The sequence below is a fragment of the Moschus berezovskii genome, chromosome 16 (genome assembly GCF_049115385.1).
Source record: "Moschus berezovskii isolate FMDL1 chromosome 16, NW_MosBer_1.0, whole genome shotgun sequence".
Classification (NCBI taxonomy): domain Eukaryota; kingdom Metazoa; phylum Chordata; class Mammalia; order Artiodactyla; family Moschidae; genus Moschus; species Moschus berezovskii.
The window spans coordinates 20,304,641-20,318,768 of record NC_142475.1 but is presented as its reverse complement, the minus strand read 5'-3'; the positions used below and the strand labels follow the sequence as shown (position 1 = coordinate 20,318,768).

General features: G+C 38.4%; 1 protein-coding gene across 2 annotated transcripts in view; it reads right to left on the bottom strand.

Annotated features, from left to right (window-relative positions):
• ATP6V1C1 (ATPase H+ transporting V1 subunit C1) overlaps positions 1 to 14,128 on the bottom strand; it is a 39,248-nt gene continuing 25,120 nt past the window's right edge. For both annotated transcript variants that reach the window (XM_055431886.2, XM_055431885.2), the window contains 7 exons: positions 13,324 to 13,422; positions 9,678 to 9,746; positions 5,734 to 5,826; positions 5,549 to 5,642; positions 3,599 to 3,696; positions 2,297 to 2,423; positions 1 to 916 (listed from right to left, as the gene is read on the bottom strand). In XM_055431886.2, coding sequence (XP_055287861.1) covers positions 821 to 916; positions 2,297 to 2,423; positions 3,599 to 3,696; positions 5,549 to 5,642; positions 5,734 to 5,826; positions 9,678 to 9,746; positions 13,324 to 13,422 — 676 coding nt within the window. In that variant the 3' untranslated portion in view covers positions 1 to 820. The remainder of the gene's footprint in view (positions 917 to 2,296; positions 2,424 to 3,598; positions 3,697 to 5,548; positions 5,643 to 5,733; positions 5,827 to 9,677; positions 9,747 to 13,323; positions 13,423 to 14,128) is intronic.

The following is a 14,128-nucleotide window of genomic DNA, read 5'->3' as shown; positions in this document are numbered from 1 at the left end:
TAAAGCAGCAGAGTTCTACTAAACTTTATTCAAAACAGGCCCTATTTCCTAATTGAGTTACCCCAAAGTCGAGTGTGCAAATATAAATACCCATCACATGTTCAAAAATAATCTTCTAATTGGTGCTCTGACCCGGATTTGGCACAACTGAATCACCACGCAAGTCAGCCACGATGGTCACCTCTTGGTGTATGCAGCACAATCCTGAAAGCGGCACAGGGAGTCAGCTATGACGCCACTTATTACCTCTCAAACTGAACTGGACTCTTTGGAAGTTATGCACACCACAACCCACCTTTGCACAGGTAACTTTATTCTCTCCTGTGGGTGTCAACAGTGCTCAGAGATTATAATTTGAAACTTTCAGAAAGCACATACCTGAATATTGTCACATTTCTTTACATCACGATTCAGTAACTATTAAACAATTATGTCTACTAAATACAGTGAACAAAATGGCATAACTGTTTACACCATTCCCTTGTAAACAAGGCTTTTGTCACAATAGTAACAAATGGGATTAATGCATACCACAATATGGACGAGGAAAGACCTTTTTAAATAAACTATTCAGTTCATAAATAACCTCTGATTTTTTTTTCAGTACACATTTACAGACCTGATCAATAAAAAGAAACAAGACATATAGTTTCCTTTTAAAAAGAAAATGTTGCGAAATGAACCTCTATGAGAGAAGGCGCCTAGGAGAGGAGGTGAGAAGCAAGCAAGGGGTAAAAGAGAGTTAAAAGTGCAGCCCCACTGCAGCCTATGTCTGTTAGCAAACACCAACACGAGGACAGGGCTGTCTGGAGGGCTCATTTTACTTGAATTCCAGCAAGTTGCAATCGATCTTATAGTACACATAGGGGTAGTATTCCTGTTGACTCAGGTTTAAGCCTGGAATATCCATAGGAGCCTATGGAAAAATCAGATGATTATTCAACTAAGTACTTAGAGAAATGAAAAAAGAAAAAAAATATTACCATTCACAGGCATACCTTGGAGATAGCAGATTCTGATCCAGACCACCGCAATTAAGCAAGTGTTACCATAAACCAAGTCCCATGAATTTTTTGGTTTCCCATTGCATATTAATGATATGTTTACACTTACCATAGTCTACTAAGTGTGCAATGGCCTTTCGTCTTAATAAACAAAGTACCTATCTTAATTTAAAAATACTTGATTGCTAAAAATGAGAACCATCATCTGACAATGCACGGTTGCCACAAACCTTCAATTTGTAAAAAAATGCAGTATCTGCAAAGTTCAATAAAATGAAGCACAATGAAATGAGGCTAAGTTTATAAATGAACTGGGCTAACTTTATACATTTTTCCTAATTTAATCTGAGTTTGACATTATTAACTCCATTTTGCAAATAAGGAAACGATCTCAGAAAGGCTGACCTGCCCTGAGAAACAGAGCAAGTAAGTGTAATACCAGATTCAAGTACTCTGCCCTCAAAGCCTGCATGGGTTTAACCATGACTCCACCGTCCTTTTCTATGCATACTGTATAAAATTACTTTTTTAGTCTCAGACTTGGGGTATTGAGTTTATGAGATACAAGGCTTATAAAATGATGGATTAAAATAAACCAACTGTGATTTGTACCACTTAGTATGTATGCATGTTATAAGAATTTACTGGTATGAAATTATGCATCAGTTAGACTTTATATATTATCAACAATTCCATGAAAATTTAAGAGTCATTTCCTGTATTTTCTTCCATTAAAAAAACCTTGATTTTTCTCCCATGGGTTCTAACTAATGCACATTCTAAACTAGAGGAAAAATATCAGCAAGCTATTTGAAACAAAAAATATAAAAGCCTGCTACAATTTTAAACAATAGCAACAACAAAAAGCACACATCTTTGCATGCTATTGTATGCATAAATGTTTACGTTTCTGTTTTAAAAAAGAGATAAACATACACCATTTTAGAGAAATGATAATTCCCTTTAAAATTGCTCATCTATTGACTCTGCTACTTCTACCAAATAAAGTTACAGTAATGACTTATTTTCTTCCTCTCTGCAATTTGTAATTCTTGTAAACAACTAATAGCATTGTTCGTGTGTGTATTTCTGCAACTATAAACATCAGATCTACAGCAAGATAATGACTGGCTTTTAGAAATACCAAAAAGCAACTACTATAAAATGGGGTAAGCAAGGTAAATTATTTACTAACAAACTGAAAATCTTAAAGCAATTAAATAACATCTTCTTCCAATAATTTTTTCTGAAATTCATCCAGTTCCTATTCTACCAGACTAACAAATACTTACATCAATAATAGCTGCTGCGCTGCTGTCTAGATGTTTATACAGTTCATATAATACTTCTCTTAGTTTCTTCATTGTTTTCTTATTGGGTTGAAGGAGCATTGCTTGGAAGTTCACTGGCAAGCCATACCTTATAAGGAAGCAGAAATACAGGATGTAACACAAGCAAACATATGCAGAGATTTTCTGTTTAAAAGCAACTATTCTCATACTCTTCTTTAATCACTGTTAATGGGGAGAAGGTGCTTCATTTTAATAACCACCTTTACAAGGTCAGGAACTCACACCTTCTCTGGTCTTCACTGTCCATTAGAAATCTTTAAAATGAGAGCCAACTGTCTACTAGGAATTACTTTTAATTACTCTTCAATTTTTAAGGTAACTTATGACCACCCTCAGCAGACAGTGATAATATGTAAACTGAGTACAGTGTCTCTAGGTATATGCAGGGAATTGACTCCAGGACCCCTGTGAACACCAAAATCCAAGGATGCTAAAGTCTCTTAAATGAAATGGTGTAAGATTTGCGTATAATCTACATATATCCTCCCATATACTTTAAATCATTTCTAGGTTACTTATAATACAATGTAAATGCTATGTAATTAGTTGTAAATAAACTGCAAATACTATGTAAATCATTGGTAGTGCCCAGTAAATTGACGTTTTGTTTTTTGGAACTTTCTGGAATTTCTTGTTCAAATATTTTCACACCACAGTTGGTTGAATCCATGGATTTGGAACCCAGGAATATGGAGTCATCTATTGATTCCTTTATGATAATAAAGAATATGGAGAAAAAAAAAGCATGAGATTACCCATCTACTATGGAAAGTCAAAGAAATTTACAAATAGCATGATGGCAGATAAGTATTTTGAACTATTTCTAATATGAGCAACATGTACAAAGCATGACAGGATGGTTGAGATTTTAAGTATCTCAAAGTGATAAAATATTTTAGGCTACTATGAAACGAGGACTTCAAATAAGGTATACTGTGTATCAAACTACATGTAAAATATGATAGGTCTTTTAAACAAACATTGACCAATATTCATAACCTATGTTTAACTTAAGCACAGAATATGGAAAGAACCAGAGCACAGCGGCATGATCTTTTTCTCAACTCGGATTAAGGGCAAGACCAACATGCAGTCTGATACTGACAATCTCTCCCTCATGAGTAGCCCTCTGGTTTTCCCCATATCAATTTCCTATTAGCAGACTGTGTTTCAATAAAGAGGTGCAACGCCAAGGAATCTACACATTCTCCAGTTCCAAGTTTCTCAATGAGCTTTCTTTACCTCAAAACAGACTCAACAAAAACCCTCAGAGCTTTCACATGAATCCATGCAATAAACGCCTCACTGAAATTCACTTTCAGCCACCGTACCAGTGGTCCCTATAGGAAGAAAGAAAGAATCACCACAAATTTGGTCTTGAAAATGGCAGTCAGAAATCAGATAAATCAAGTATTTTTAAAGGAGTGACTATCCAGTGAGAATCTTAAGGAGAATTCAATCACATTATGTGTCTGTGTGCTTAGTCGCTCAGTCATGTCCAACTCTTTGAGACCCCATAGACTGTAGCCCGCCAGGGTCCTTTGTCCATGGGGATTCTCTAGGCAAGAATACTAGAGTGGGTAGCTATTCCCTTCTCTAGGGAATCTTCCCAACCCAGGGATTGAACCCAGGTCTCCTGCAGTGCAGGCAGATTCTCTACCATCTGTGCTACCAGGGAAGCCCCGAGCACATTGTAATTCACTTTAAAAATGTTTCATTATTCTCATATCTTGCATACTTTACCTTACATTAGATGAAAAGGTTAGCTACTACTGTGTAACCTCAGTAGATACAAATATCCATTGAGTCTATTCACTACACAGAAAAGGGCGCGTGTGTGTGTACATTTTTCTTTTTTGGGGCCATGCTGTGCAGCTTGCAGAATCTTAGTTCCCTGATCAGGGATCACATTCGGTCCCTGCAGTGAAAGTGCGGAGTACTAATAACCACCAGGACTGCCAGGGAATTCTTAAAAAGGAATATACTTTAGTGAAAGTCATTTAAAATGATACAGAATATAGAAGTGTCCTATAGATTTGAAAACCAAAGTACAAAAATCTAAATTTACTATCCAGTACTGTTAAGCATTTAATACATTCAAAATAGAATTTAATTACAAACAACTCAGGAACAGGAAAAATAGTTGTGTAGTAAGTCATTTAATATTTCTAGGTTTTAGTTTTCTCATCTGTAAAATCAGGGGGCTGACTTAGATCCCTAAAACCTGCTCATTATATTCTAATTTCTTAACGATTCTATTATGTATTGACAGCATAAATTCTTTTGAACTTATTAAAATATTCAGTATGATTCCTAGCACTAAATAAAAACATTTCTTTAAAGAAACAAATTTCAAACAACTTATTACCATTTCTCCATACTCAGACACACACGATCAGTTCAGCTAACAGTTATTTGGGTAATACTACCAGGTTCATTTGGATATAGCAATCAACTTACGCAAAAAGGATAACAACACAACAAAGTGAAAGTCTTTGGTTAAAATATCTGTTCTTTTAGAGTTTTGGATCTCCCCCCCTCCCCCGCAAACAGCTGGTTTTATTTGACATTACTTCATTAGGGTTAGTTTTCTTCCCAAGTGAGATGTTACGGTTTATAAAGTACTTGGAAATAATTGTAAATGGAATGTGCTTTTGTTTCCTCTTGCATTATAAGAGAAACACATTCTCACTCATCATGTTTCTCCTTCCATACACTCTTTAATCTTCACAAAAATCCTTCACTTGAGGATGACAAGAAAGTCAACACTATCTTTCACTCACAATTCCATCCCTGTTCTCCACTATGCCTAGAACATACTAACTCACCAATGGTTTAAATACAAATTCCTTCAGTAAAAGACTACAGCATTAAAAAAATTCTGCCTCAAGAGAATGAAATTTCCTACTGAAAAGAGAGAACAATTACTTAACTAAAATGACCCCTCACTATAGGGCCATTAATCAAAACACTGTATTTAAAATTAACTTTTGATATGGACTTAGAGGGATTAATTTTAAAATATACATTTTAAGATAATTCACAGATCTCAGCTTGCTTACAGAAAACTCATTTTGACTAATAGAAAAAATAACTAAAATCAAACTCAGAAAAGTTTTTTCTTTTAAAGAAAAGCAGTACCAGTTTTTCTTCTGCTTAACATTGATAATATTTAATATTAAAAACACATACAAATTGCTTTTTCTTGTCAGTAGAAAGCCTGTTCATTTCTTCTTTGTCTGCTTTCATCTCCTCTTCATTATACTGGAAGTCACGGACGATGAATCTGCATTAGGAAAAAAAAGAAAACCAAAATTGTCCACAGGAAGTATAGGTAATGTAACAAATTTTTAAAAATTTTTAAATAATAATCTTACTTGTTTTCCCTGGCTTTGTGTCTGAAGTCATCAACTGCCTTCCTAAATAAGGTGACATTACATAGGTAACTGTCTTGGTCCTCTGAGAGCACACTAGAGAAAGAAAGACGAAGTCCATTTAAAGCTTTATATTTACTGCCCACACTCACACTGAGGGCAGGATTCAGAAACAGGTGAGGAGGAGGAACAACGGAAAGGTGTGGTTCCTGAGCCCCTCAGTGCTTTTCACAGCCTCACACGCTGAGGACACTCCGTCTTCATGCTTTTATTTGCAGTGTCTTAACAGGCCCCTCCTGCATTTCTTCCTAACCAACAAAATTAAGCATTAACTCAAGAAAAGCTTCCAAACTGAGAACCATGATTTTCAATCTGTATCAGCAGCAGGTCAGCCAAGGACAAACTGTCCAGCAGCTGGTTGGTTTCCAGACTCTCCCTGCTTCCTAGATAAACACCCTCTTCTCTTTTGGAATCTGAATTCTCTCCTCCTCTCTCCCGCCCTGCCCCCAGAGGCCTGGCGCACCCTTTTAATTTGTGCCCTCTTGAGACTATTACGCTTAGTTCTTGCACCCAGTGCCCATCAAATCCAAAGCAAGGCAGCTACCAAGTGGGCAGAACCTGATTTAAAACCCAAGGCAGAAATCAAGTGGGGCTAACAGTCTGTGAGCTGCAGGTTGAGTCTCCAAACTCTCCATTCAGTTCCACTGTCGTGTACAAGCAGTAACAGTACATTCTCACCCGTGTAACCAAGCCAAGACGGAACTAAAAGTCAGTGCTTTTCTGCTGTCTCCTGGCATTTTCAGTCACCCACGTGCGTGGCAGTGCTTCTGGAGCTTACAAGCTCTGCCTGTTCTCATCTTACCTCTCTCACAAGGCTCAGTTCTGCCATCTGCTCTGCTCCAATCAACTGACCTATTTCACTGCTGAAGCACCTTTCCTGCTTTTCTTCATAAATTATCTCTGCAAATCCGGCTCCAAAGCACAGATGAAATTTTCTCTGCCCAATAGCTAGTGTCATCTTTTCCTAGGTCCTCCTTGCTAGCATCCTCTGCTTCATCTAGAACTCTAGCTCCCTGAACAAAAAAAGCTTCTGTGAAGCACCACCAAGTCTGTGGTGCTGTTTCCCACAATAGAGAAAAGGCCAGAGTCAACCAATGATCTGACCCAACTAGTTTATCTGAACAGGCAAAAGTAGAGACAAACAGCTAAGCAGTAATTGTGAAAGTGTAAGTGAAAAGCACCTCTTTTTGAACAGTTTTTCCAACAAAAAGGAGCAGAACAATAGTCTAGCTTCCACTTCTTTGGCTGTGTGAACTCTGATGTGGCATTTATATGTCTTTGCACTTAGCCACCCAATGACGGCAGTATTTCACATGGTCCAATCTTTCAAGATTTATTGAGAACATTTTGAAAATAGTTAATTTCGTGTGTTTAAGTGAAATTATTTGTTTAGGTTTGAAGATGGTCTTTTTCAATCTATTCTTCTTCCTCAAAAGTCCACTTCCATCTTCACTGCTTCCAAGAGTACTGGAAAGTACCACTCAAGTATTGTGCCAAAAAGCAACAAGTGACAATGTTACTACTTAAAATTCACTTTAAAATAAGGCACTTAGAACAATAACTAGCACATAGTATTTACTCAAAAATGTTAGTTATTGGGATAAGCAAAAAATCCAGCATTAGGTCATAGAGTTCTTTCCTAAACAGTGTATAAAATTTCAGATCGACTCATGAAAACTTGTTTGCCTCACATAAACTAACCATCCTCTTCAGGGCTGGCTGAGCTACTGCCCTTTTCTCAATGATTCAAACACCTTTTCAAGGAGGTGATCTGAAATCAGTCTTCAGAACTGCTAAACAGATGAACACGTGTGTTCAGAGTGAGGAGGAGCTGGAGGTCTCAGGTGGTCAGTGGACACTTGGGGGTCATTCAGAAGATAGGTATTGCCTACACTCAACTGGCAGCATCTGAAATTTTTTCCTTTAAACTACTAAAGTGATTTTCAAAAGATGTAAATCCCTGAAGTGATATTTCTAAAGTCCTTCCTCCTGAGTAAACCTGGGCTTACATACCACTCCCCTGGACTTGGGCTCAGCTCACCACAGAGAAGGAGGACATGCCATGTGCATTGCGTCCTCACTCTCCTCCTCCCCACCCCCAAATGTCAAGTCAATCTCTGTGGCTTTAATGGTCTCCAAAGAACAAGGTTTAGAATGTGTCATCCGCCTGGATAAACAGCTTCAGAGGAAAACCAGTATCAAGACATAACCTCAATCTTCAGTTTACCATGTGAAGGGCCAGTGTGAATGGAAAGCACTCCCCACAAATGGGAGAAAAATTCACAATGAGCACAAGTTAGTGGTTTTGTTCGATTCATATTACCTTCTACTTTACATATCTTTTCAAAATTATCTATTTTTTTGGCCATGCTGGGTCTTCGCTGCTGCGAGGGCTTTTCTCCAGCTGCAGCGAGCAGGGGCTTCTCACTGAGGTGGCTTCTCTTGTTGCAGAGCACAAGCTCTAGAAATGTAGGCTTCACTAGCTGCAAAGTGTGAGCTCGTAGTTGTGGCAATGGGCTCAGTTGCTCCATGGCATGTGGGATCTTCCCAGACCAGGGACTGAACCCATGTCTCCCACACTGGCAGGCGGATTCTTTACCACTGAGCCAACAGGGAACTCCTACTTCATGTATCTCATCAAGTCTTAAAAGGACCTCATAATGTGTACAGCAAAGGTGTGGTGCTCATTTTACAAAGAAAATGAGGCCCAGCAGAGTTAAAAGATTTGCCCTAGGTCACATAGCAAGTTGGTAGCAGAACCAGCAAAAGAACTCAAGATCCCTGGGTGCAGGACTCTTTCCATTATACTAAGCTACCTCCCATATGACACAATGAAACTGGAAAAGAAATTATTTCATGGGCCTAGCCTTACCAACACCACTTCTCTACTACCTCCCAGACTTTCCTTTCATCATGCTGACACCTCTTGAGGGATATACACACAAAAGAATTCCCCGGGGATGCACACACACACTGTACTTATATTTTCTTGGCAAGCATCTCACGTGGAAAGGCAGAATACAGGAAAAGAGGACATGCTACAGTGTCATGAGTGCACACCTTGCAGTGAAAAGACTTGAATTTGTACTCCTAACTTTGCCATTTGACAAGGAAACGGCAACCCACTCCAGTACTCTTGCTTGGAAAATCCCATGGACAGAGAAGCCTGGTAGGCTACAGTCTGTGGGGTCACAAAGAGTCGGACACGACTGAGTGACTTCACTCACTCACTATGGCCATAGCTTTAGGCAACAACTTAACTCTACTGCATTTTTTACTTCATCTATAACAACTGCCCAAACTACTTCACAGAACTGTTGTAAATATCAAATTAGACATGAATATTAATCAGTAAGTTCAAAAATGCTTAATTTTTTTTCCAAAGCAAAGTACAGATTAGGTAGAATCTATGCTCACTGGAAAGTGATAGTAAATATCTGCAGACCAACACAGTACCCTAGTAGCCATTTTGGTATACTTCCTTGACAAGATAAATGGGGAATTATAGACACACAGTAGGCATGAGATAAGTACTGAAAGAAAGATCTTGAGAAGGTTGTACGGCAGAAAAAGTACCACACCGGAGACCTGGGTTCTGGCTACAGCTCTGCCACTTATGAGATACGTGACTCTGGGCAAAGCACTTCAGCTCTGTGGCCTCAAACTTCCACATCTATCAACATGAGTGGGTTGGTGAGACTGTGCAAAGGCCCTTCCAAGTCTAAAATTATAATTACTAGAGTTAATATAATTCATTTACTAGGTGAAAAAGATGGTTCCAAAACTATAAAATTTACCACAAAGAAAAGATAAAGATATTTCCTAATCCAACACAAAAACTATCAAAGGAATTCTAGGAAAGAGCAGGCTTTACGTCTACTACTTACTTGCTAGACCTTGGAACTACCATTTCAGCTAGTGTTTCATACTGCTTAATCCAGTCATTGTGGTTTAACCTGCAGAAAAGGTACAATTAAGTTACCAGAAGAGAAAAACAAGTCCTACTTCCTACCAAACCCAGAAAGAGAGAAAAGTTATGAGACAAATAGAAAATTCAACTGTAGTAAGTATATCTCAAATCAATCTAAAAAAAGAAAAATCAAGTTTCCTACAGAGAATGAATTCAAATACACTGAATGGTGAAGGAGGAAACATAACTCACCATCTCTTACATCCAATAACTACTGCAAAAGAGGCACATCCTAGAACTCAGTTTGGAAATGAAGCAAAGCAAAATGGAGATTTGAAATTATTTTCAAACTTTAGGGTTAATTTATATTCAGTTCAGTTCAGTCGCTCAGTCGTGTCCGACTCTCCGCGACCCCATGAATCACAGCACGCCAGGCCTCCCTATCCATCACCAACTCCCGGAGTTCACTCAAACTCATGTCCATCGAGTCGGTGATGCCATTCAGCCATCTCATTCTCTGTCGTCCCCGTCTCCTCCCACCCCCATCCCTCCCAGCATCAGACTTTTCCAGTGAGTCAACTCGTCGCATGAGGTGGCCAAAGTATTGCAGTTTCAGCTTTAGCATCAGTCCTTCCAATGAACACCCAGGATTGATCTCCTTTAGAATGGACTGGTTGGATCTCCTTGCAGTATAAGGGACTCTCAAGAGTCTTCTCCAACACCACAGTTCAAAAGCATCGATTCTTCGGCGATCAGCTTTCTTCACAGTCCAACTCTCACATCCATACATGACCGGGAAAAACCACAGCCTTGACTAGACGGACCTTGGTTGGCAAAGTAATGTCTCTGCTTTTCAATATGCTATCTAGGTTGGTTATAACTTTCCTTCCAAGGAGTAAGTGTCTTTTAATTTCCTGGCTGCAATCAGCATCCACAGTGATTTTGGAGCCCAAAAAAATAAAGTCTGACACTGTTTCCACTGTTTCCCCATCTATTTCCCATGAAGTGATGGGACCAGATGCCATGATCTTCATTTTCTAAATGTTGAGCTTTAAGCCAAACCTTTCACTCTCCTCTTTCACTTTCATCAAGAGGCTTTTGAGTTCCTCTTCACTTTCTGCCATAAGGGTGGTGTCATCTGCATATCTGAGGTTACTGATATTTCTCCCAGCAATCTTGATTCCAGCTGGTGCTTCTTCCAGCCCAGCGTTCCTCATGATGTATCTGCATATAAATTAAATAAGCAGGGTGACAATATACAACCTTGACGTACTCCTTTTCCTATTTGGAACCAATCTGTTGTTCCACGTCCAGTTCTAACTGTTGCTTCCTGACCTGCATACAGGTTTCTCAAGAGGCAGGTCAGGTGGTCTGGGATTCCCATCTCTTTCAGAATGTTCCACAGTTTATTGTGATCCACACAGTCAAAGGCTTTGGCGTAGTCAATGAAGCAGAAATAGATGTTTTTCTGGAACTCTCTTGCTTTCTCCATGATCCAGCGGATGTTGGCAATTTGATCTCTGGTGCCTCTGCCTTTTCTAACACCTGCTTGAACATCTGGAAATTCATGGTTCACATATTGCTGAAGCCTGGCTTGGAGAATTTTGAGCATGACTTTACTAGCGTGTGAGATGAGTGCAATTGTGCGGTGGTTTGAGCATTCTTTGGCATTGCCTTTCTTTGGGATTGGAATGAAGACTGACCTCTTCCAGTCCTGTGGCCGCTGCTGAGTTTTCCAAATTTGCTGGCATATTGAGTGCAGCACTTTCACAGCATCATCTTTCAGGATTTGAAATAGCTCAATTGGAATTCCATCACCTCCACTAGCTTTGTTCGTCCTGATGCTCTCTAAGGCCCACTTGACTTCACATTCCAAGATGTCTGGCTCCAGGTGAGTGCTCATGCCATCATGATTATCTTCGTCGTGAAGATCTTTTTTGTACAGTTCTTCTGTGTATTCTTGCCACCTCTTCTTAAAATCTTCTGCTTCTGTTAGGTCCATACCATATCTGTCCTTTATCGAGCCCATCTTTGCATGAAATGTTCCCTTGGAATCTCTAATTTTCTTGAAAAGATCTCTTGTTTTTCCTATTCTGTTGTTTTCCTCTATTTCTTTGCATTGATATTACCTCACTAAAAAAAAAAAAAAAAAATAGAAGGAAGCAAAGAAGGAAGAAAGACAGAAAAATGAGAGAGAGAGAAGCCATGCTGAAATCACTAACATTTTTATTCAGAGGCCATTAAGAAGCGCTGGGTAAAAGCACATTTACTGAAAACACAGGGTACCAGGAAGCACTGAGTCAACAAAGTGACAGTAAACCAAGCTGCCACACATCATTGTGCAACAGCCTTCTCTAGAGACCACTGGCTTTCGTGGGTGTGGCAAGAGATGATTATGTTGGCAATATAAAATAAAGAACTGTACTGATAGTATTGTAGCCAGGATAATAAATAAGCCATTATACAAGGTACCCTAGGTCTGACCCTAGGTTTCAAGTACAGTGTACAGAAAACTATGAAAATGTCTTAAACACAAATTTTAAACAAAGGTTGCATAAGACAAATCTTTTATCTGGGCAAAGATTATTTCCCTGTATAGTATAAAAACACAAATACACAGAAATTTTTCAGAAATAATCAGTGTTTTCTTATTCTTCAGTAAGCGGGGAAAAACAAAAATCAGATGATACTGTCGCCACTGTAAATTAAACGGAGGTGCTTTCCCACCCCTTACCAGGAGGCATTATTTTCCTATATTCCCAGTTTCCTAACCAGATAAAAATGGAGAGCACAGCAAAAGAAGACTTTATGAATAATGCTAAGAGTCCCCAAATCTCCCACGCCAGTTTGGATCCCCCAATGATTTCCTGATGGTAAGGTCAGAAACAAAACCATTAACACTGTTTTTCGCCACCCACACATACAGAGTTCTAATCTTCAAAATATTTCATTTTATCAAGATTAACTATGCCCCAATGTTAATTAATACAGAAGGTCTAATCTAGAGGAGATTTCAAAGAATTATCCAACCCAAACTATGCCCATAACCTGTACCTGTTTTTGTAAATAAAGTTTTACTGACACTAGCCACATCACTTCCTGCACACACCGGGGATGGCTGCTTTCAGCTACAACCACAAAGCTGACATGGCAGAGTTGAGTAGCTGTATCACAAACCATATGTCTTACAAAGGGTAAAATACTATTTGGCCTTTTATATAAAAGATATGCTAACCTTTGATCTAATCCAGTCCTTTACTTCTTAGAGGGCTTAATTCATCCTAATCAATCATAAAGATTTTTCAGAAAAAGAACTTCCTATTTTGAAATATCTCAAAACAGTATTTTTTCTAAAATCCAATAGTTAAGCATTATTTAATTTTTTAATGGGTCAACTCAAAGTTGAACTGATTTAGAATCTCAATTTAAAACTGACATCTCCATTACCAGGTTATGAACCAAATTCCACTGTATGTGCCATATATGTTGGTTGACAGAATAAATGACAAGGTGATATTCCATTTACACTTGGGTTTTGTGGAAAACTTCAAATTACAGTATCAGACACTAACATTTTTCTTGTATTTTAATAAGTAAAAACCTTCTGTAATGAAAAAACATACTTGGGAACTACGACCAGTAACGTGACAAGATACTCTGAGTCAAGAACGAAGTCATCCTTCTTCACAATTTCTGCTAGACTTCGAGTTAGCAAACTCCCTCTGAGGAATAAGAAAAAGATCATTAGGCTGATAATTATGCGGTTCCATAGCACAAGTAAAGATACAGCAGGCTAAGTATGGTTACGTATACTATGCATATATCTCGAGAGGGTTTAGCCTGAGTTAACATTTTTATCTGATATATCAAGAAGCCAAAATTTAGCTGAATATTTCCCATATCTAAACCCAAAGAAATGTCGAAATTTTATCAGAATTTGCCTCTAGTGTCTGTGCTGGTTTTAATTATTATAACTCAGCTCTTCTCTTGATTATATATATAACGTCTTGACTGGGAGAGTGTTACTCATTAGGCATCAATTAACATCTACCTCACCATAATTATGAAATCGTATCATCCGAGCACAGCCTTTGATTTTCCTCCCTCTCCTTGGGTATCAATTTTGGTCAGTTAACCCAACAATCAACTCTTTGAATGCAAGTCTTCATTTGGTCTCCCAGTAGATGTCACATTGAAAATGACCTGCCCTGTTTGTACCCCTGAGAGGACAAGTCAATTCTGCCTCTGGGATACGAATGTATACCTTGAAGAGTTAAGTGCTTAAAGCTACACTTGTAGTAGTCATACTACAGTGAGATCAACCAAAAGAAGAGTGTTCTATTTTAAGAAAACCTAACATAAAAAATTGAAACATAAAAACAGATATGGAAACAGATTGGAAAACAGATAAAGAATGAGAATTACATA